General features: G+C 33.7%; 3 protein-coding genes across 5 annotated transcripts; all 3 read right to left on the bottom strand.

Moving 5' to 3' along the window:
- Positions 1-1,754: 1,754 nt before the first annotated feature.
- LOC115960452 (F-box/kelch-repeat protein At3g23880-like) lies at positions 1,755-10,534 on the bottom strand. Of its 3 annotated transcripts, XM_031079373.1 has the most exons (4): positions 10,357-10,534; positions 9,205-10,251; positions 3,715-3,795; positions 1,755-2,304 (listed from the first exon to the last, which is right to left on the bottom strand). In XM_031079373.1, exons 1-2 carry the CDS (start codon positions 10,482-10,484, stop codon positions 9,246-9,248), a joined length of 1,134 nt encoding a protein of 377 aa, XP_030935233.1. In that variant the 5' UTR covers positions 10,485-10,534; the 3' UTR covers positions 1,755-2,304; positions 3,715-3,795; positions 9,205-9,245. The 3 variants fall into 3 exon arrangements, with proteins under 3 accessions (XP_030935233.1, XP_030935231.1, XP_030935232.1); XM_031079371.1 differs by having other exon boundaries at positions 9,205-10,534; XM_031079372.1 differs by lacking the exon at positions 3,715-3,795 and having other exon boundaries at positions 9,205-10,534.
- Positions 4,260-4,898, bottom strand: LOC115961381 (F-box/kelch-repeat protein At3g23880-like). Its single transcript, XM_031080373.1, has one exon. The coding sequence runs from the start codon at positions 4,896-4,898 to the stop codon at positions 4,260-4,262; it is 639 nt and encodes a 212-aa protein (XP_030936233.1).
- A 3,145-nt stretch (positions 10,535-13,679) lies between the features above and the next one.
- Positions 13,680-17,612, bottom strand: LOC115960859 (F-box/kelch-repeat protein At3g23880-like). The gene is made up of 2 exons (XM_031079859.1): positions 16,340-17,612; positions 13,680-14,225 (listed from the first exon to the last, which is right to left on the bottom strand). The coding sequence occupies exon 1, from the start codon at positions 17,595-17,597 to the stop codon at positions 16,380-16,382; it is 1,218 nt and encodes a 405-aa protein (XP_030935719.1). The 5' UTR covers positions 17,598-17,612; the 3' UTR covers positions 13,680-14,225; positions 16,340-16,379.
- Between the last annotated feature and the right edge of the window lie 6,144 nt (positions 17,613-23,756).

The raw sequence follows: 23,756 nt of genomic DNA, 5'->3' as shown, positions 1-23,756 counted from the left end.
TTGTTTAGCGAGTGAAACTTTTGTGTTATAAGCATAATAGTAAAATTCTTTTCGAGAATGAGTTCAGAGATTGAGTTGTCTAATTGTTGGAAAATCAATTATTGTGAACTACCCAAATGTTCTAAAGAGCCAAAATAAATGATAAGATTCAAGGAAGAGCATATATGATGCATAATCATGTTAGAATGATATCAGATAAAAATGTGCTTTTATTTCATTTCAAATGAACTAGTCGTTTCTCAAAAAAAAAAAAAAAACTAGTCAGTACTCATCTTTTCTTTTTTCTTTTTTTTTTTTCCTATTTACAATGTAAAGAGCAAAATAGTAAAGAGGATGACTCGACAATGTCCTCTTCTATCATTAATATATTTCACATATTATTTTTAATATGTGAAATATATTAAAAACACCACCACAAACAACAGTCAAGTAGGCCGACAGCCATATTCATATGATACAAAGGCTTCCAAATTTAATTGTGCTTCAACAATTTCTAAGACAATCAAATGTTTGAAGAGCACCTGTCAAACTTATGTATGTTTGGGATGGACGGATAAGCAGGGATCTCCCTCCATCCAAACATAGGATTAATTGTGATGCACCAGTTGAGGAAAAACAAACCTGCATAACTGCGGTGTTAAAGAATGCAGATGAGCAGCTGAATGAAGCATGTAATAGGATTCTTTCCTATTTCCAAACCAGAAGAACAGCCAAGACCCTCATTTTGACCCCAGGTACTTCTATACACTTGGGATTGTTCAAAGCTAAAAAGCTTCTTTCATATTAACCATTAGTTAATTTTAAAACAAGCCCCCCAAATAAACTTCACCTGCCATGTAACAACAAACTGAGGCATCTGATCCATGTAACAACAAACTGTAAATGCATTGAGGCATGTAACAACAAACGGCTACAAATATGCATTGAGGCATCTGATCCATGTAACAACAAACTGTAAATGCAACATTCACAATGTTGCAAGCTCTTGGAATCACCACAATTTATGAAATAAGCCGTCTGATACACCAATACATAAGCAATCAGCAATTTCAATACATTGAAATGCTGACACGACTAAGTCCGAGGATTATCTCTTACAAGTTGGGAACAAAGGAAGCATTTATGGTAGTTTCGTGCTCAACAACTAACAGAGAGATTCTCTTCAAATTTCTATTAAAAGAAATCCTTTCCATATGTGCAAAACAGAAGAACAAATGAAGTTTCCTTGCATTGGGGCCTGACACGCAACTAGGTTATCATCTAAACTCAAGTCAGTCCTGATCTTAATATTTCACTTGCAAGGTAAGTGGGTGTTCCCTACCATGTGATAATGTTAACCAGTTGCAGATGGAGGCAGCTATTTCCCTACGATTTAAGGTATGCATGGCATATCAGAACTTGGAAACATAAAATAACATGAAATGGTAAAGTTAGCTAGAGTTATAAGACTGTTTCCAAATCAGATGAAATTCAATTCCAGCAAAAGACATCAACTTGTGTGGTTCCCTTTGCAAACAGTTTTCCCAGGCAATAATGATGTTTAAACCCTACAACAATTGACAGTGATGTGTGATATATCCATTTAATAGACTACTGCACATCAAGATAGAATTTTGCAGCCCTTTGCAACAACTAACATATCCATTTAGAATAGAGAACGGGAAGCAGCACAACAAAATACTGATAGACATTACCACTCTTTTTCATAAAATTTAAGATAAGCAGAGCAACGAACACAAAATGAAAATGAAGGCAAAAAAAAAAAAAATTTCCATCACATACAAGATACTGTCCCACATGAGAAATCACATTAAAAAAACAAAAGTGATAGAAGGAAAAACTAAAAAAATAATACAAGCCTCTTCACTTCTTTAGCCTATTCTGCTTTCAGGAAGCATAAACAATAAAGCAAACACATTTAGGTGCAAATTAATACCATATATACCTTCCTGCTAGTAGGAAACAAGTTAAGCCAAACAGGTCTATTTCTCTACTTATGGTTGCTAGTGACCATCTTCTTGGGTAGGCTTCCAAACTTTCTGAGCAAAGGCTTCTCCTTCTGATGTTTCTGCTGCTTTCATGGTGGGCTTCCACCATCGTCAATGTCTTCTGTAGAAAATACCCCATTCATCTTATTAAAGCTCTCACCACCTTCCATCTTTGAGTCCACTTCCTCTTCAATGCATTCCTGCTCTGCTTCTGTCTCTAGCAAAAATTCTTTCTTTTCAATTGTGCTGCTCTCCTACATTTTAAATTTAATTTCTACCCCCAGTCTTCATCTTTTTCCTTGAACTCATCTTCCTTCTGAAAAAAAAAATACAGCAACAAACATTTTATTATTTATTTTATATTATTTTAATAGGCTTATTTTACATATTATATTATTAGTACACAACCAATTTAATTATTTATCAATTATGGTTGTAACACGGGCGATGCAAAAAAGTTCCAATTCATATAATAAATTTTAGCAACTCACATTTAATTTTTCTTTTCAAGTTTGAAAAAATAATGGAGATTCTTATTTTAAGCTCTATGAAGATTTTCCTTAGTGAGAACCTTACAGTAGGACTTCAAAAATACTGCTCCTGGCAGAAATCCAACAAATCTGGTCATTCCTAGCCCTTACAATTTTATGAGATTAGCGAAAAGTCCAAGAAAATATTGTAAAATCTCCATCTCCCAATCATGGACTGATCTGGTAAAGAGAATGTCCCAATGAATAACTCCATTAGTCCAACGCATACAGTGTGTGTGTGCCACATAAGTGTCCTTATTTAGGGCAATTCAGAAAGGCCCCCCTGAACGATCACCTCCCCACAGGCCCACACCATTGATAAAGCCAAAAGCAAATATGACAAACACACCCCACCTCAAACTTTATGAGTTTACCTCTTACATTCATTCCAATTATGTTTCCTCAAAGACACAGCATAGGTATCAGCTATGAGTTTCTCTTATTCTCTCTCTCTCTCTCTCTCCCTCTCGTCTCATATATATATATATATATATATATATATAAATTATAAGTAAATACTTGATTAAAAATAGCATAAGTGTAAGTGTAACTGCCTGAGTACATGGGATGACAGGAAGTGTACATGCAGCATAGCTACAAACTGAAAAACGAAAGATTTTAGAAAAATAGGAAATAAAAACTACTACAAATGATCAATGTATACCTAGAGAATTTAACAATAAATATTTCAACTTTGCCACTCTTTACTCCTACTTGTCAAAACAACGATCATTCCTTTCAATCCATAAACACCACATGAGACTCCAGGGGATTGCGTTCCAAGTCCCCTGCTACTTCTTCCACCAAACCTCCCCCTCCAAGAAGACAACATTTCCAGTACCATTTTTTATTCCTTTGTATTCCTCCTCTATCTCTTTCGCCATTCTTTTTTTATTATCAACAAAAAAAAAGAGTAGGATAACTCAAATGAGTTCTTTTTAGCATTACAACACAGAAACACAAGCAAACAAGGTTATGTTGGCTAATTATTTTTATTGGTTCACAATGTGTACAACAATCAATCACAAACGATATCAAATACTTCAGGTCACCAAAAACAATATCAAAAACTAATATATAACAGCCACAACCATAAAAGGATCATATAAATATGGAGCAAAAATTACGGTTTTATCAATAATAACACACCTACTGCAACCAGAAAAAGCATGACAAGGGTTTCAATTCATCCATACCTGTGATGACATCACTTGTTATACACAGCACCATCCCCACGTTTGCTCCATCAAGTAAAGCAAGGTTCTCCATGTATGCAGCTACATTTAAACAATAATCAACTTTATTACTAATCTCCTTTTCATGAGGAGCTTCAGGGTCAATTAAAACAAACTTATGTTTCCTCTCTAATTCAATGTTGGTAGAGACCAGGTGAGACCTTTTTTGAATTAGAATTAAACCATACTTGGTGAAACCAATGAAATCAGCAAGATTTTCAATTGGTAAAACACAAAGTTTATCCCAGGAATCAAGCACACCATACTCCGTCATCACCCAAATAGAGCATAGCATGCTCTGTGGTTGCACACCACTTCCAAATTTAAGCGAAGCTAGTTTCCCCTTGAATGATGTAACGCATTTCGTGATATAAGTTCCTTCATCACTTTGAATCTCTCACTATTGACATCAAATCACAAAATCATAGAAGTAAAACACCTCTCTTGCCCACCTCCTTCTATCATTTCTATCATCCAATGCAAATGTCCACTCACAAATGGGTGTGTCAAAGTACTATGAAATTTGTGGCCACAACACTGGGTCTCCACAAGATTCCAAGTTCAACTCTTTTGTACAAATCCGAACTTAATGAGTACACTTCAACCTCAAGGGGAGGCATCAATTGGGGACAACCCCATGAAATCCTGACAAACTTGTAGTCATTATTCTGGGAATCATACACAAATCCTAGTCTCACAGGACATAACTGGGTCAAGCAAGTATCCAGCAACCTCTTAAATTTTCTAATACTGGGGTTCCACAAGTACACATCCTTAAACTTAAACGGCCTATAATCAGCAAGACACATTATGCCATTACATGAACTCACAAAATCGGGATATCCAAATTGAAAAGTGAAGTGAATTCTAAACTCTGATACAGTTTCAAACATGCGGTCTGAAGCAGCCGTACAGATTTGACTGTGAGGACGACATAAAGAAGGAGAAATAACAGTAGTCTTGGGCATGTGTACGGCATAACCACCATCATGATTGTGGCACAGCAAGTGGGTGGAGATGAAATTGGGGATGGTGATGTAAGAGTACCAGGAATTACAGACACACCTGAATCTAAGTAGGGATTTGACTGGTAACCTTGCTAGGATTTCAAACACGATTTCTTCAGGGAGATTCCTTTGGGACATGTCTCTCAACGGAAAAGAAAAAAAGAGAGCAACGCTTGTTTTAAGTTAATAGACACCTCTTTGGTTTTGTGCATCTTTTTTTTTTTTTTTTTTGGTTTTTTTAGTATATATATTATTATAAAATAATATTTTTGTCTCTATACATTTCCAAAAACTTGTTTTTCTTTGGTTCATCTTTTGTTCCAAAAATATTTTTATTTTTCTGTCTTTGAACTTATTTTTGTTTCTAAACTATTAAAAAAAAATTATTTACAAAATTTAAGGACGAAAAAATATTTTTTTTATAAAATTTGCGAGATAAAAAGCACAGTTTTGATAAAGTTTAGAGACCAAAATAATCCTTAAAATAATGAAATTGTGCCCTAACTAATGTTTTCAATTCCATTGAGTTTATAAAATTAATAAAAATAATAATTCCATTGTGTTCTTTCTCCAAATAATAATAATAATAATAATAATAATTATTATTATTATTATTATGTTCGCCAAAACAACCCTAAAATTCAATTCCTAGAAAGTTAATATGCAATGAAGTCTAAGGTGTGTGTGTCTATGTATATATAGTTCAAGTTATACTTGACAACTTTTAACAATGCTATACTATATGTTTTAAATTGAATGCAAATTTTGAAAAATTTATAGTTGGATTACATTTTCTTCTTACAAACTCTATGATAATATATTAATTATTTTATCTATTAAATGTTCAAATTTTAAAAAAAAATTATGCATAAAAGATGAATTTACAAATCGAATACCAGATAACATCTGATTAGCAAGAAATTTGACATGCATGATAAGAACATAGTGAACATATAATCCAACAAAATTTTCCATATATTAATCCAATAAAAACTTATTAGGGGTGTAATATTACTTTGAATTACATCAGATGTAAATTGATTATGTTCAAATAATACATAATTTTAGTGTTAACCCCAAAACAATGTGCTTAAATATTGATTATGTTCAAATAATACATAATTTTAGTGTTAACCCCAAAACAATGTGCTTAAATAGAACGGTGCTAAAATATTTTATTTCAATGAATAAACCGAAATGGCCATCAAAATGGAATTGAAAACTTTACCATCAAAATAATGCACTAGAATAGTCTAGTACTGAAATATTGTGTTTCAATGGATAAACCGAAATGACAATCAAAATGGAATTGACAACTTTAGTCTCAGCTTTTGGCTAGAATATTCTACTAGACACCCTAAAAACCCATTGACTGATAGTATGATGAATTGTATCTAAGAATTCTGGATTTACGTCATGTCCCTAACAAATGAGCCCACCACCCAAATACCTTCGTGAGCGTCCAAAATATGCTTTTACTACTTCAAGTTTTTTGTTTTTTGTTTTGTTTTGTTTTTTTTTTTTTTTTTTGTTATATAAAAAAAGTAAACAAAAAAGAAGAAAAAAGAGAAAAGAGTGAAGAAAAAGATAGGAGGTTGAAAAGGAAAGGAAAGAAATTTTATAATTGGTTGATTATATATATATATATATATATTTGATCTTATCTTAAGTTGCTTTCATGCTGCTTGGTTATCAAGACTCATGAGAATAGAGATTTTAGTTTTTGTTGAGTAAATCTTTTTTAGTTGATGTGGTTTTTATTTTCCAAGTTGATGACATCAAATTGTTTATTGTAATTAAGCAAACAAATACTCCCTCCGTCCCACTTTGTTTGTCCTCTATTCCATTTTGGGATGTCCCAAAATATTGTCCTATTTCTAAAAATAAAAGTCATTAATTTACTAATATTCTTATTATACCCCTATTAATTTACTAATTCAATTTTTTGATAAATTTATTTAAGAATAGTTTTGGAAACTTATACATTTTTAAAAGATAGACAAGACAATAAATGATGTTCCCTTAAAAAATTTGACTTTTCAAACAGGACAAACAAAGTGGGACGGAGGGAGTAAATATTTTATTAGCAACATCAACATTTTTTTTTTAATGGAAATGACGGTAATGATATCATTGAAACATGTTTGAAAACGGTACGTACCAAATTGACCCCAAAAAAATTTGGGGGAAAAAGCATATGTTTTTTCTCTAAGGGAGAATGTTACACCTTTCTACCTCACACTTTTATCTAGCTTACTTTTAAATAGAAAAATAAATAGGTAAATAAACCATTACAATTACTAGATGAAGAGATTTTTTTAATAGTAAGACCAAATTATTCTATATCATCAATCTATTAAGATATTGAAATAAACCCCATTAATCCATACTTGTATTGTTCATGGTATAGTTCCACAGCTAATCACCTCCACCATGTTCACCAATATGTAAATCAAGAAATCAACAATCTGATAACCTAATTAATCTTATAATACCATTAGCTCCCAAAGAATCATGGATTTCTTTGGAGCTGCAATCTATATTCAACTTATGATTTCCAATAGCCAATAAGGGGAGGAAACCATGAAATCCAGCTTGGTTGTTTAGTGAGTGAAACTTTTGTGTTATAAGCATAATAGTAAAATTATTTTCGATCCGAGATTGAGTTGTCTAATTGTTTTAAAATCAATTTATTGTGAACTACCAACATGTTCCAAAGAGCCAAAATAAATGATAAAATCCAAGGAAGAGCATATATGATGCATAATCATGTTAGAATGACATCAAACAAAAATGTTGGCTGCACAAAAGAATTGAGAGAAGCTTTGAGGTAATTATTTCAAACCAAATGAGCTAGTCATTATTCATCTTTTTTTTTCCTGTATTTGCCATGTAAAGAGGATGACTCGATAATGTCTTCTTTTATCATTTATATATTTCACATATTATTTTTAACTCCTATTTTTTTCCTTCCATATAACAAGTGAGACAGGGAGATCACACCCAGATTTTTTGTTATGCGAGAATCAATAGGATGATTTAACCACAAGATTCTTGCACCTAATATTCTTGTTAAAAATTGTCTGCCCTAGTGTACATTTGGAAATGTATTTCAACTTACCTGGGCTCTTCATTTTTTTTTTGTTTTTCCTTAACTGAAAAGGCTACCAAAAAAAAGCACACCACCACCAACAACAGCTAAGTAGGCCTACAGTCATATTCATATGATATAAAGGCTTCCAAATTTAACTGTGCTTCAACAGTTTCTATGACAATTGAAGAGCACCTGTCAAACTTATGTATGTTTGGGATGGACAGAGATGCAGGGATCTCCCTGATCCGTGCATACCCCTCCATCCAAACATAGGATTAATTGTGATGCAGCAGTTGGGGAAAAACGAACCTGCATAACTGTGGTGGTAAAGAATGCAGATGAGCAGCTGAATGAAGCATGTAATAGGATTCTTTCCTATTTCCAAACCAGAAGAACAGCCAAGACCCTCTTTTTGACCCCAGGTACTTCTATACACTTGGATTGTTCAAAGCTAAAAAGATTCTTTCAAATTAACCATTAGTTAATTTTAAAACAAGCCCCCCAACTAAGCTTCACCTGCCAACAGCTAAAAGTATGCATTGTGGCATGTGATCCATGTAACAACAAACTGTAAATGCAACATTCACAGATCACAATGTTGCAAACTCTTGGAATCAGCACAACTTATGAAATAAGCCATTTGATACACCAATACGTAGGCAATCAGCAATTTCAATACATTGAAATGCTGACACAAGACGGAGTCCGGATTATAACATAGATGTTGGGAACAAAGAAAGCACTTATGCTAGTTTCATGCTCAACAACTAATAGAGAAATTCTCTTCAAATTTCTATTAAAAAAAAATCCTTTCCATATGTGCAAAACAGAAGAACAAATGAAGTTTCCTTGCATTTAAGTCTGACATGCAACTAGGCAATCATCTAAACTCAAGTCAGTCCTGATCTTAATACTGCACTTGCAAGGTAAGTGGGTGTTTCGTGCAATGCGATACAACAATGGGAATGCCTCCTTGTTTCCTAAACCATTTCTTTTTTTATTTTCTTCCTTTTTTTTCCTTTTTTATTATTATTTAATTTCGCTTTATCTCTTTTGTCATTTCTTTTTCTTTTTTCTTTTTTGGCGGGAAAAAAAAAAGCTGCCGAGCTCTACTGAGTTCTTTTTATCACTACAACAGAGACACACAAGCAAAAAAAGGTTATGTTGACCAATTACGGTTTTATTTGTTGACTGAGCGCAACAATCATTGAAAAACAATATCAAATTCTAATATATAACAGCCCCAACCACAAAAGGATAATATAGTCCAGGGAAAAAAATATGGTTTCAACAATGTTACCATGCCTAGTGCAATAAGTAAAAGCAAGAGGGGTTTCAATTCATCCATACCTGTAATGACATCACTTCTTATACCAGATAGCACCATCTTCTTAGTGAAATACCACATTTGCGCCATCAAGTAAAGCAAGGCTCTCCATGTAAGTAGCTACATCTAAATGATAATTAACTTGAATACTAATCTCATTCTCATGTAGAGTTTCAGGGTCAATTAAAACAGACTTATATTTCCTCTCTAATTCACAGTTAGTGGAGACCAGCCGGGGCATGTTTTGAATTAGAAGTATACCATAGTTGGTGAAACCAGTGAAATCAATAAAAGCATCAACTGGTAGAACACAAAGTTTATTCCAGGAATCAAGCACACCATATTCCTTCATCACCCAAATGGAGCATAGCATGCTATGTGGTTGTACACCAAATCCAAATTTAATCAAAGCCAGTTTCCCCTTGAATGATGTAACACATTTCGTCACAATAAAACTTCCTTCATCGTCAGGCAGTGGTAGCTCTTTGAATTTCTCACTATTGACATCAAATGACAAAATCATAGAAGTAAAACGCCTCTCTTGCCCACCTCCTTCTTCTGTCATTTCTATCATCCAATGCAAATGTCCACTAACAAATGGGAATGCCAAAATACCATTAAAACTGAAGGAAAAAGCACTGGGTGTCCACGAGATTCCAAGTCCAACTCTTTTCCATGAATCCGAACTTAATGAGTAGACCTCAACCTCACGGGCAAGCACATCTTTGACACGAGTCTGTGAAATCCTGACAACCTTGTAGTCATTACTCTGGGAATCATACCCAAATCCGAGCACCAATGTACGCAACTGGGTCAAGCAAGTATCTGGCAACCTCTTAAATTTTCTAATACTGGGGTTCCACAAGTATACATCTTTAGACTTTGATGTGACACAATCAGTGAAACATAATATGCCATTGCAAGAACCCACTAAACGGGGATACCCAGATTGAAAAGTGAAGGGAATTCTAAACTCGGATATGGTTTCAAAGGTTCGGTCGAAAGCGAGCGTACAGACTTGAAGGTTAGAACGAGAAGGAGGATGATATGAAACACTCTTACTCTTGGGCCTGTGTATGACATAATCATGATGATGATGATGATGATTGTGATTAAGGTGGGTGGAGATGAAATTGGGGTGGGTGATGTAAGAGTACCAGGATTTGCAAACGCACCTGAATCTTAGGACTGACTTCACTGGTAGCCTTGCTAGAATTTCCAACACGATTTCGTCTGGGAGATGATTGTTCGTCCTACGTCGGAGGATCATCGGTGGTCGTGCTTCTTTACTTTGGGACATCATCTTCTAACGGAAGAGAAGGAGACTCTGTGTGTGTGTTCTCTTTTTTTTTTTTTTTTAGCAAACCCTTTCCCTCTTGTCTACGCTCACTTTCATTTATTAAAATGGGTACATTTTTAAAATATAAATATTTAAAAAAAAATTAATAATAGAAGTAAATGAGTACAAGAGGATATTTTACTTTTCTTTTTCCATGCTTAGTATTAAGTTAGGGTAAAAAAAAATATGAAGAAAAAGATAAAAAAAAAGTTGAAAAATGTAAAGAAAGAAAAATTTATAATTGGTTGATATTTTTTATATTTGATCTCATCTTAAATTGCTTTCATACTGTTTGGTTATCAAGACTCAAGAAAATGGAATTTTATTTTTTGTTGAGTAAATCTTTTTTAGTTGATGTGGTTTTTATTTTCCAAGTTGATTACATAAAATTGTTTATTATAATTAAGCTAATAAATAAATGTTTTATTAGCTACACCAACATTTTTTATTAGTAAATGACAATAATAATATCATTGAAACATGTTTAAAAACAGTAGTTACCAAATTGACAACCAACAAAAAGAAAAAAGAAAAAAAGAAGAAGGTGAAATAGCATATGTTTTATCCCATTAAAGGGAGAATGCACACCTTTCTACTCATACATTTTATCTAACTTACTTTTAAATAATAAAAAAGTCAATAAAAAAAAATCTATACCAAATATACCATTACAATTACTAGATGAAGAGTTTATTTTATTTTAATAAGACCAAATTATTTCATATCATCAATCTATCAAGATATTGAAATAAACCACACTAATCCACACTTGTATTGTTCATGGTCTTGTTCCACAGTTAATCACCTCCACCATGTTCGCCAATCCCACAAAAATTGTTGGTTTAATATCCTATGTTAATCAAGAAATTGACAATCTAATAAGCGAATTAATCTCTAATAATACCATTAGCTCCCAAAAAATCATGGTTTTCTTTAGAGCTGCCATCTATATTCAACTTATGACTTCAAATAGCTGATAGGGGGAAGGAACAATGAAATCCAACTTAGTTTTTTTTAGAAAGTGAAACTTTTGTGTTATAAGCATAATAGTAAAATTCATAGGTATAATGGTTAGTTTCGAGAACGAGTTGAGAGATTGAGTTGCTTAATTGTTGGAAAATCAATTTATTGTGAACAACCAAAATGTTCCAAAAAGCCAAAATAGATAATAAAAGAAAGCATATAAGATGCACAATCATGTTAGAATGTTGTCCGCACCAAATGAATCAGATGAAGTCTAGAGGAAATGGATTTCTTAACTCCAAATCTTCTTTGTTTAAATTTTTTTGCAAGTGTACATTTGGAAATGGATTTCAACTTATTTTTTTTTTCTTTTGTTTCTGAACCAAAAAAGTTTGCTAACAAATGAAAAGTACATGTCAAAATAGGCAAACAGTTAGTGCTAAGATTCTTAACCCCACCAACCAGAATCTTGCTTGGTTTATTGGCAAGTATTGAGAAACAATATGTTTAACTTGTTACACCCTTGGGTTTGAAATGTAATTAGAGAATGTCAATGAACCACAAGATTCTTAACTCCAAATCTTCTTATTTTAAATTTTAATTTTTTTGCACTAGGAAACGTTTTTCAACTACCTGGCTTCTCCTTTATTTTTTTTAGAACCAGAAAACTTCACTAAGAAATGAAAAAACACACGTCAAGTAGGCATACAGTCATATGATATTCAAATTAGGGCTTTCAAAAAATCCTATATGATGGCTAAGAGCCCGTTTGGATTGAGGGAGAGTAGAGGGAAGTAGAGTAGAATTGGCTGAAAATATGCTAATTTTGGACCAAATTTACTCTACTCTACTCGCTCCCTCCCTCCCTCTCAATCCAAATGGACCATAAATGTTTGAAGAACACCTGTCAAACTTAATTGTGATGGAACAATTGCAGAAAAATGAATGTGCATAGTTTTTTTAGTATGGGAGCTGATTGAAGAATGTGTACTAGCCAGAAGAGGCAGAACTTGCCTTTGTGTTAAATCCTCATTTCATCTCCCTTGTGTGTGTGTGTGTTTCCTTCTAAAATAAAAATGCTGTTCAATTGGCCATGCTCAGCACCTATAAAACATGTCTCCCACCTAAGCTTCACCTGCCTATGGCCACAAGTATGCAGTGGGGTCACTTTTTTTTTTTCTTTTTTTTTTTTTCCTTTTTTTGAGAAGAGCATTGGGGTCATTTAGATACATATATATGCTATCACATAACACTTATTTTCAGTATACTTTTTATACAGCTGACCACAATAACAACAACAAACAGTATATGTAAAACTCAATCCAAAAAAAACCCGTCCATGTAACATTTGCAATGTTGCAGAACTCTTTGATTCAACTTATGAAATAAGCCATCTGATGCTCCAATACCTGGGCAATCAGAATTTCCAATACATGGAAAGGCTGACACAAGACAAAGTTTGTGTATTATCTCATATATGTTGGGAACAAACGAAGTACTCATGCTTGTTTCACACTCAACAACTAACAGAAAAATTCTATACAGATTTCTAAAAAAATACTTCCATATGTGCAAAACAGAAAATTTCTGTCTTACCCAAATAAACAAACAATTAAATAAATAACTTTCCTAGCTTTTTGAGTGACATGCAACTAGGCTACCAAGTAATTTCAAGTCAGTCCTGATCTTAAGATACTGCACTTGCAAGGTAAGTGGGTGTTCCCTACCATGTGATAATGTCAATCAGTTGGAGGTGGAGGCTATTTCCCTATTATTAAACCAATGCATGGCACATCAGAACTTGGCAACATGGAAATTCACTTCCTAAACCAGTCGGTATACTTCAATTAACTAACTTGAAATGGTAAAGTTCACTAGATTAATAAGACTTTCCAAATCAGATGAAATTCAATTGCAGCAAAAGACACTAATAAATTGCGTGGTTCCCTTTCTAAACAGTAATTCTTCATGCTTTAATGATGTTTAAACTCGGCAACAACCAACAGTGATAACTGATATGTGATTTATCCATTTAATAGACTACTGCACACCAAAATAAAATTTTGCAGCTCTTTGCTACAACATATCCAGTTAGAATAGACAATGGACAATAGCACATCAAGATGAAAATTCAAAATTACCACTTCTTTTCACAAAATCTAGACAAGAACAATTATCACGATGAAAATGAAGGTTAAAAAAAAAAAAAAAAATCTCCATTGCATACAAGATACCGTTCCACATGAGGAATCACATTAAAAGCAAAAGAAATAGAAGAAAAAACTAAAAACATTATACAAGCATCTTCATTTCTTTAACCTATTCGGCTTTCTGGAAGCATAAACAATGAAGCAAAAACATTTAGGTGCAATAATACCAAATATACCTGCCTGCTAGTAGGGCAGAAGATAAGCCAAACTGGTCTATTTCTCTACTTATGGCTGCTAGTGCCCTTCTTCTTGAATAGGCTTCCAAACTTTCCGAGCATAGGCTTCTTCTTCTTATGTTGCTGCTGCTTTGATGGTGGGCTTCCACCATCATCAATGTTTTCTGTAGAAGATATCCCATTTATCTGATCAAAGTTCTCACTGCCTTCCATCTTTGAGTCCACTTCCTCTTTGTTGCATTCCTGTTCTGCTTCTCTCTCTGGAAAAAGAATTCTTTCTTTTCAATCTTGCAGCTCTCCCACATCTTAAATTCAACTTCTACCCAGTCTTCTTCCTTTTCTTTGCTCTCATCCTCCTTCAGCAAAATATACAACAAAAACCACTTTATTATTTATTTTATATTATTTTAATAGGCCTATTTTATATCATTATTTTATTAGTAACAACCAAAGTTTCTAGAAAGTTAAGAAGTTTTACTATTTATTCTATATTAATAACCTACCATAATTTATAAATTAAAATAATAATTCTAAATTTATATAATAATACAATTTTGAATTAATATAACAAAATTTAATATATTTTATACTATTTTGAATCACTTTTAACTGGTTTCTGTTTCTTCTTTTCCTTGATTTAAGATCGATTGTGTACAACAAAGCACTGAAACATACGCAATTGTATATAACAATTATTTAAATTAATTAGACATTTATAAAATTATAACGAATATATAGCTATCCTAGCAATTATTTCAGAGAGAGAGAGAGAGAGAAAACAAATAAAGGATATTATTTTTGGTTCCCTACTCATGAAAAATCCCCTGGTGCTTATTTTATTTTTTTCTTTTTCAAGTTAGAAAAAATAGTGGATAACTCAGTTATTCCAACACACATAGTCTGCCACTTAAGTCTCCTTATTTCAGATCATTTGAAATGGTACCGGAATGGCCCTCCTTAAGGATCACCTTCCAACACCATGGATCAAGCCAAAAGAAAATACGAGAACCACAACCAACCTCAAACTTGATGAATTTAAAAAAAAAACCTTTAAACCCATTCTGAATATGTTTCCCTAAAGACACACCATAGGTTTCAACTTTGAGTTTCTTTCAGTCTTTTTTTTTCTTTTTCTTTTTGGGATAAGTAAGTACTTCATTAAAAATAACATAAGTGAAACCACCCTAATACATGGGATGACGGGAAGTGTACATGGGGCATAGCTACAAACAGAAAATAAAAAAGGACCAATTATAGAAAAAATAAGAAATAAAAACTGCTACAAAGGATTAATGTAGAGTGTAGACCTAGAGAATCCAGAAACTCTAGAAGCCTTGTGAGAGAGGACAATGGAGACATTGAATCCACTCGTATAAGGATTTCAACAATAAATATTTCAACTTTGCCACACTTAACCCCTGCCCATCAAAGCAATGAGCATTCCTTTCTCTCCATAAACACCACATAGGCATTCCTCCTACCAATTTTATGGGAATAGAGAAAGCCAAGAAAATAATGTAAATTCTCCAACTCTCAATCATGGACTGATCTGGTAAAGAGAACGTCCCAATGAATAACTCCATTAGTCCAATGCATATAGCGTGCCAAATAAGTGTCCTTATTTAGGGCAATTTGAAACAGTGCCAAAAAGGCCCCCTAAGGATGACCTCCCCACACCATGATCAAGCCAAAAGTGAATACGACAAACACAACCCACCTCAAACTTGATAAGTTTAGAAAACCTCCTACATTCATTTCGATTATGTTTCCACAAAGACACAAAGGGCATAGGTACAAACTGAAAAACGAAAGATTTTAGCAAAATAAAAAATAAAAACTATTATAAATGATTAATGTAGACTTAGAGAATTTAACAATAACTATTTCAACTTCACCACTCTTAAATCCTACCTGTCAAAATAACGATGATTCCTCTCTCTCCATAAACAACACTTGAGACAGACACTAGGGGATCGCGTTCCAAGTCCCCTGCTGCTTCTCCCACCAAACCTCCCCCTCAAAGAAGACAACATTGCATGTACCATTTCTTTTTTCTATTCCTTTTTTAATTATTATTTTTTATTTCTCTTTATTCTTCCTCTATCTCTTTTGCCATATCTTTTTTTTATTATTAAGAAAAAATATAGTTAGATAGCTCTAATGAGTTCTTTTTATCACTACAACAGAGACACACACAAGTAAACAAGGTTATTTTGGCCCATCATTTTTATTGGTTCACTGTCTGTGCAACAATCATTCACAAACACTATCAACCATAAAAGGAAATAAACACTAATATATAACAGTTTATTTAATAAAATTTACGTTACCTTTCAAAAAAATACTGATATATAATAGCCGCAACCATAAAAGGATAATATAAATCCAGGGCATAAATAATGGTTTTAACAATACTAACATGCCTACTGCAACCAGTAAATGCATGACAGAAGTTTCAATTCATACATACCTGTGATGACATCACTTGTTATACACATAGCACCATCTTCTCAGTAAGATACCAGATTTTCTCCATCAAGTAAAGCAAGGTTCTCCATGTAAACAGCTATGTCTAAATGATTATCAACTTGATTACTAATGTAACTAATCTCCTTCTCGTGCAGAGTTTCAGGGTCAATTAAAAAAGACTTATCTTTGCTCTCTAATTCACTGTTAGTAGAGACCAGCTGAGACCTTTTTCGAACTAGAAGTAAACCATACTTGGTGAAACCAATGAAATTAAGATAGCTTCCAACTGGTACAACACCAAGTTTATTCCAGGAATCAAACACACCGTACTCCCTCATCACCCAAATGGAGCACGAAAGCACACGACTTCCAAACTTAATCAAAGCCAGTTTTTCCTTGAATGACGTAAGACATTTTGTAAAACAACCTCCTTCATCAGGCAGTGGTAGCTCTTTGAATTTCTCACTACTGACATCAAGTGACAAAATCATAGAAGTAAAACGCTCCTCTTGCTCACTTCCTTTTTCTATGATTTCTATCATCCAATGCAAATGTCCACTCACAAATGGGGATGCCAAAGTACAATTAAAGTTGTGGGCCAAAACATTGGGTCTCCACGAGATTCCAAGTTCAATTCTTTTCCATGAATCCGAACTTAATGAGTACACCTCAACCTCAGGGGGTTTGGCAATAGTCGACGAAAACCTGACAATCTTGTAGTCATTATTCTGGGAATCATACCCAAATCCGAGTGCCACATTACATAACAGGGTCAAGCAAGTATTGGGCAACCTCTTAAATTTTCTAATACTGGGGTTCCACAAGTATACATCTTTAGACTTTGCTGTGATAAAATCAGTGAAACATAATATGCCATTACAAGAACCCACTAAATTGGGATACCCAGATTCAATAGTGAAGGGAATTCTAAACTCGGACATAGTTTCAAACGTGCGGTCCGAAGCGACCGTACAGATTTGACAGTGAGGACGATAAAAAAGAACCATGAAAAAATTAGTCTTGGGCATGTGTATGACATAACCATCATCATCATGATTGTAGCACAACAAGTGGGTGGAGATGAAACTGGGGTTGGTGATAAAAGAGTACCAGGTTTTGCAAACGCACCTGAATCTTAGGAGGGATTTCACTGGAAGTCTTGCTAAAATTTCCAACATGATTTCGTCTGGGAGTGGGAGATCATGCTTCGTCCTACGTTGGAGAATCATCGATGGTCGGGCTTCTTTCTTATGGGACATTTTCTATCGGAAGAGAAAGAGACTGTGCCAGTGACTCAGTTTGTGTCTCTTTAACTCTTTTTAGTACACTAGCGTGGGTTGCACGTGCAAGGCATGTGCTGACCATTTCGTGAAAAAATTAATACAACTTTTTTTGTTTTGAAGTAGTATGAAATTATTTATTTAACTTAAAAATAGTTATTTGAATATTTATGTACTATGAAAATTAACTTAAAAATAGCTTTTTAAATATCTATTTATTGTGACAATTTTTTAGAACCTATTTATTAATGTAATATCTACTCACTAAAAATGTTACAAGAATGATCATGAATGTCATAATCTTTCCACAATATTTAAATTTTCGCAATGAATGATGATATATTCTACAATTTTTTTGAAAATCTTCATCAAATTAAATACTTGCAACCATCTACAATAAAGATTTTGTTATTCATACTTCATTCTTTATCATCTTATTTTATGAGTCTAACTACGATATTTAGCTTACTTATTTTTAATGAACACTCTTTTAAGTGAGAAAAGAAATTAAAAAAAAAAAAAAAAAAAAAACAACAACAACAACAACAAAATAACAAAAGACATCTATCATCAAAGTTTCTATTAGATAAAATTATAATTTTAGAAGATTTAATCCTAATAAATTAGTGTTCTCTAGATAACAAATAGAACACCATATATCATCATTCTAATTTTTCAAGCATGATTATCAATCTACTACATAATATTCAAAATAAGAAATTTTTTGGAACATTAAAATTTAGTAGAAGTAATTTAGACATTGCATAATTAAATATTTAGAAATTATAAAATTTCGTTAGGGTTTAACTAAGAGAGTAACAATAAGAGTATATACTTGTGGGGCCCAACAATTCGTGGACCAGGCCCATTTGCCCTTAGAGAGTCCGAGGGCCCAATCCGAGGAGAACTGTGGCCCAAGCTCCATGACGCAGAGCACAGACCAATTTTGGGAGGCAGCCGAGGACAGTCTAGTCCTCGGCAAGCCCATAATCCGCCCAGAATAAAGGGATAAATTCGTAAGGAAATCCAAAATACCTTGGGGCAATTACCCTAAATACCCTTCTAGATAAGGCCCAATGCCTGACAGAACCGTACTCTGCAGCTTTATCAAGTCATCCCCAACAATTCCGGGATTAGACTGATGGGACCAATGTCAGTATTTGTAAAGACTGACCCTACACGTGGACGAAGGACATCGAATGCACGCTAGTATAAAAGGAGAAGTAAGTGAATCTAGAAAGGGGGGGGGAGAAAAAAAAGGACTTCATGAATAAGATCGCTGGAACGATCCATGCACAGAACAGAGAAGGTCCTCCGTTGGACAGCCGGAAAGGATCACAAGGGTCCTCGGATCAAGTCCGAGGAGCCCATTCTCAGAAGTGGCAGCATGGCGGGGCTTTAAACGTTTAGGCCCAGTCCATTTTCCACAGGGACCTTTCTGAAATCCAGACCGGACCATCGCCCCGTGACCAAGCCCAAGCTTTTCAAGCCCACTCTCTACAAATCGTATTGTGAGGGATCTCTCCCGCGTGAACCCAAAAATGTCACTGGGCCGCGCAGGAATCGTGTCCTTACAATACTCATTTACAAAATATAAAGGAGGGAATTATTCAACTTTAGTTTAGGGGGGAATGAAACTATCCCAAACATAAAGGAGGAAAGTGCTACTTCTTCAATTTGTGTGTGTATGTGTGTAAAACAATGTGTTTAAAAAAAAAAAAAATTGAAACAATGTGTTAAAAAAAAAAATCAACCTAAAAAAACTATGCATAAAACAATGAATTTTGGTTCAACAAATTGACTAAACCAAAAAAGAAGTCTAGGAACACAACAAAATGTCACAATATTTTTACAATATCTTTATTTCTAGTTATGGTAGGTTCTGGTCTGATATTTTATTATTTTATTTTAGAGTAATGTTACGTCCACAATATTTTCATAATAAATCTTAAGTGGTAAATTGTTACTGGTTTTAAATTGGACTAACCACTTTTAACCATACATTTGAAAAAAAATAAAAATAAAAAGCCGATTGAAGAAAATTGTGCCTAAAATAATAAATTTTGGCTCACTAAATTTGACTAAACAAAAAAAGAAGTCTAGGAACACAACAAAATGTCACACAAAAAAGAATCCTAGGAACACAATAAAATATCACAACATTTTCACAATATTTTTTATTTCCAGCTGTGGCAGGGCTCAGTTTGATATTTTATTATTTTATTTTTTACGTTCACAGCATTTTCACAAAAAATATTAGATGAAATTATTACTGATTTTAAAATTATGCATTAAAAAAAACAAATAAAAAGACAACAAAAGAAAATTGTGTGTGAAATCGTGAATTTTGGCTCACCCAATTTAACTATACTAAAAAAGAAGTCTAAGAATACAATAAAATATTACAACGTTTTAACAATACCTTCTTTTTTAGGATTTGAATAGATATTTTTTATTTTATTTGAGAGAAATGCTACATCCAAAACATTTTTAATACAATTTCTAAATGACAAGTTTTTATTGGTTTTAAACTAAGCCATTACTGATATCACTTTTTTATTCATAAAAAATTCCTTGCCACATAAAATTTGTTGTAAAATTATTGTGAACATAGCATTACTCTTTAAACTTTAAAATCAAACAATTTTTTCCTTAATATTTTGGAAAATAGCAAATATGTCATGTGGGGATCATTCGGTTGATAGGCCCATAGGATTCAGAATTGGTTGAGGATTGTTGGGCCAGTGGCCCATCCGAGGTCGTGCACCCGTCCGAGGACGCCATGCTCCTCGGCAGTATGCGTCCGAGGACGATCGCGTCCGAAGACGATCAGGACGTGGTATCACCACGATCAGATCTCAGAAGTAGGTCATCTCAAGGGGTAGAGTAGCCGACTAAAGATGAAAGAGATAAGGCAAACAAATATCTGAAACTATAGCTGCCTCTGCATTAATGACCTCTCAACCAACTCTCTGGCCGCATTAATGTGGAGGTGATACCTGAGCAGTAGGGAAGCAGCCTTACAGCTGCCCATAGGAAGTTCCAGGAGGCGCTAGATGGGACAGAAAGAAATCCCACGGACACAATCTACACGTGTTCGGTGAAAATGGATCGCGAAGGGGAGTATATAAACTAAAAGAGGGACATGAAGAAGGGGATCGAGAAAAAAAAGGAGAACACACATAAAACTGAAGAGAAAGAAGGAAGAAGAAAGGGAGAGAGAGTAACACTAGGGACTTAAGAAAAGACGTTGATTATACCAACAAAAGAAAAGGAAAACATGGTATGGGCTTGAGAGAAAATCTTGGAGGTAGATACCACAGTTAATCTAGCTCTTTACACCCACGCTCTACAAATCATGTTGTCTGGGCCTTTTACGTACGAACCCAATACTGTTTAGGTTCGTCACCAAATCGTGTCCTTACATGTCATATTATTATTCTCTCAGTTAAACCGTAATGAAAGCTTATTGTATGGACACAGTTCGCAACCCAAGCCCAAGATGTATGTGATCTTGGCCCAATGAACCTAATACAATAAATTTGTAGAGAGTGGGTTAAAGAACTAAACTCTAACGAATTGGACAACGGCTAACACTAAATTAAATGACAATCAAACATAAATAAGAGGTTCTGATATTATCAGACTTTCAGTCCGAGGAGGTCAAACTTTTATTAATTGATCACAATTAGATATAAGGACAATTTAGATTGCTATAATGTTATCGTTCTTCTCTTTCGATCCCCTTGCTCATGCAGGGTCTCTCAAATTATATAGCTCCCTTTGGACTATCTTGATCCTACACTTATTGATCATCTGAACCCTTACTTGAGCACTTGTCCCATTGAACACCCTCTTTGACTTTTTGTGAGTTGTGGTAGACAAGACAGCACTGTTTAGAGGTCTTCTCTACATAAATGCAGCCAGAAAAGTAGTTACAGTGCATTTAATGCGGTGATAACAGTTTTTCATTAGATATTTTTGGGTTTCCTTCCTTCTCGTATGTTCATGAGACACGTCTATATCATTGGGGCTTCTTAGAAGGTCACTCTAATAATCCATGAAAACCTTTTTTTTTTTTTTTTTTTTTGAGAAACTAATCCATGAAAACCTGACAACCTTGTAGTCATTATTCTGGGAATCATACCCAAATCCGAGTGCCACATTACTTAACTAGGTCAAGCAAGTATTAGGCAACCTCTTAAATTTTCTAATACTGGGGTTCCACAAGTACACATCTTTAGACTTTTTTTTTTTATTTTTTTGAACTCCACAAGTACACATCTTTAGACTTTGATATGATAAAATCAATGAAACATAATATACCATTACAAGAACCCACTAAATTGGGATACCCAGATTGAAAAGTGAAGGGAATTCTAAACTCGGATATGGTTTCAAAGGTGCGGTCGAAAGCGAGCGAACAGATTTGACTGTGAGGACGATGACAATAAGCCATGGAAAAAGTAGCCTTGGGCATGTGTATGACATAACCACCATCATGGTTGTTGTTGTAGCACAGCAAGTGGGTGGAGATGAAATTAGGGTTGGTGATGTAAGAGTACCAGGTTTTGCAAACGCACCTGAATCTTAGGAGGGATTTCACTGGCAGTCTTGCTAATATTTCCAACACGATTTCTTCTGGGAGATCATCACGCTTCGTCCTACGTCGGAGGATCTTCGGTGCTCGTGCTTGTTTGCTTTGGGACATTTTCTAACGGAAGAGGAAGACTGTGTCAGTGACTCAGTGTGACTGTGTCTCTCTTTCACTCTTTTCTATTTTTTTTTTTTTACATTCACTTTCATTTATTAAAATGGGTAAATTTTGAAAATATAAATATATATTTTTTTTAACATCAATTGTGGTTATTTTCCTTTTCTTTTTCCCTTAAATATTCTTTTAGTATTAACTTTGTTGTAAAGAAAAGAAAAAGAAACAAAAGTCGGAAAAATGAAAAGAAAGAAAAATTTATAATTGGTTGATATTTTTGATATTTGATTTCATGTTAAATTGCTTTCGTACTTTTTGGTTACTAAGACCCAAGAGAATGGAGATTGGGCTCGTTTGGTAGAGGAGTTTGAGTAATGTTGTTTGGGTGTTTTTGATATATGTGTGGGTGAAAAAATATGTTGAAATATGTGTAAAGTTGTTTAAAATGTGAAAATGTGTGTTAGAACTTACTCACCAAACAGGGTCTAAAATGTGTGTTAAAATTTCAAGTTTTTTTTTTTTTTTTTGAGTAAATCTTTTTTAGTTGATGTGGCTTTTATTTTCCAAGCTGCTTACATGAAATTGTTTATTATAATTAAGCTAACAAATAAATGTTTCAATAGTACTTTATTGAAAAAAAAAAATTATTAGTAGAAGATAGAAATGATATCAATGAAACATGTTGGAGCACAGTAAGTTCCAAATTGACCCCAAAAAAAAAAAATTTGAGGCGAAAAAGCATATGATTTTCCCCATCTAAGGGTGAATGTACATCTTTCAACCTCATACTTTTATTTAGCTTACTATTAAATAGTAAAAAAATCAATAAAAACAATCTATACCAAATAAACCATTACAATTACTAGATGAAGAGTTTTATTTTTCTTTTTTATAATAAGAGTGCGTTTGGGAAGCGCGTTTTGCGCTTCCCAGATGCACGTTTACGTTTCACAATTTTTTTTTTTTTTTTGTCAAGCAGTAACTTTTTGACTTTTCTTGTGTGAACAGTGCTTTTATGTACTGTTCATGGGTCCCACAAAATACACTTTTCAGCAATTTTTTCATTAAAAATGGGTCCCACGATACTATTCACACATTTAAAAATTATTTTGCTACAGTGATTTTCAGTTTTCAGTTTCAGTTTTCAGTTTTCAGCTGTATCCAAACGGACCCTAAGACCAAATTATTTCATATCATCAATCAATTAAGATATTGAAATAAATGCCATTAATTTACACTAGTATTGTTTCACAGTTAATCACCACCACCAATCCCATAAAAATTGTTTTGACATCCTATGTTAATCAAGAAATCAACAATCTAATAACCAGATTAATCTTTGATAATACCATTAGCTCGCAAAGAATCATGGATATTGTTGTGAAATTTTAAAGTACTCACAAGTGTACGAACCGTAACGAAGTATA

This window comes from Quercus lobata, chromosome 9 (assembly GCF_001633185.2).
Source record: "Quercus lobata isolate SW786 chromosome 9, ValleyOak3.0 Primary Assembly, whole genome shotgun sequence".
In the NCBI taxonomy this organism is placed as follows: Eukaryota; Viridiplantae; Streptophyta; class Magnoliopsida; order Fagales; family Fagaceae; genus Quercus; species Quercus lobata.
Note: the sequence above shows the minus strand (reverse complement) of the source record. Positions and strands in the feature narration are given on the sequence as shown.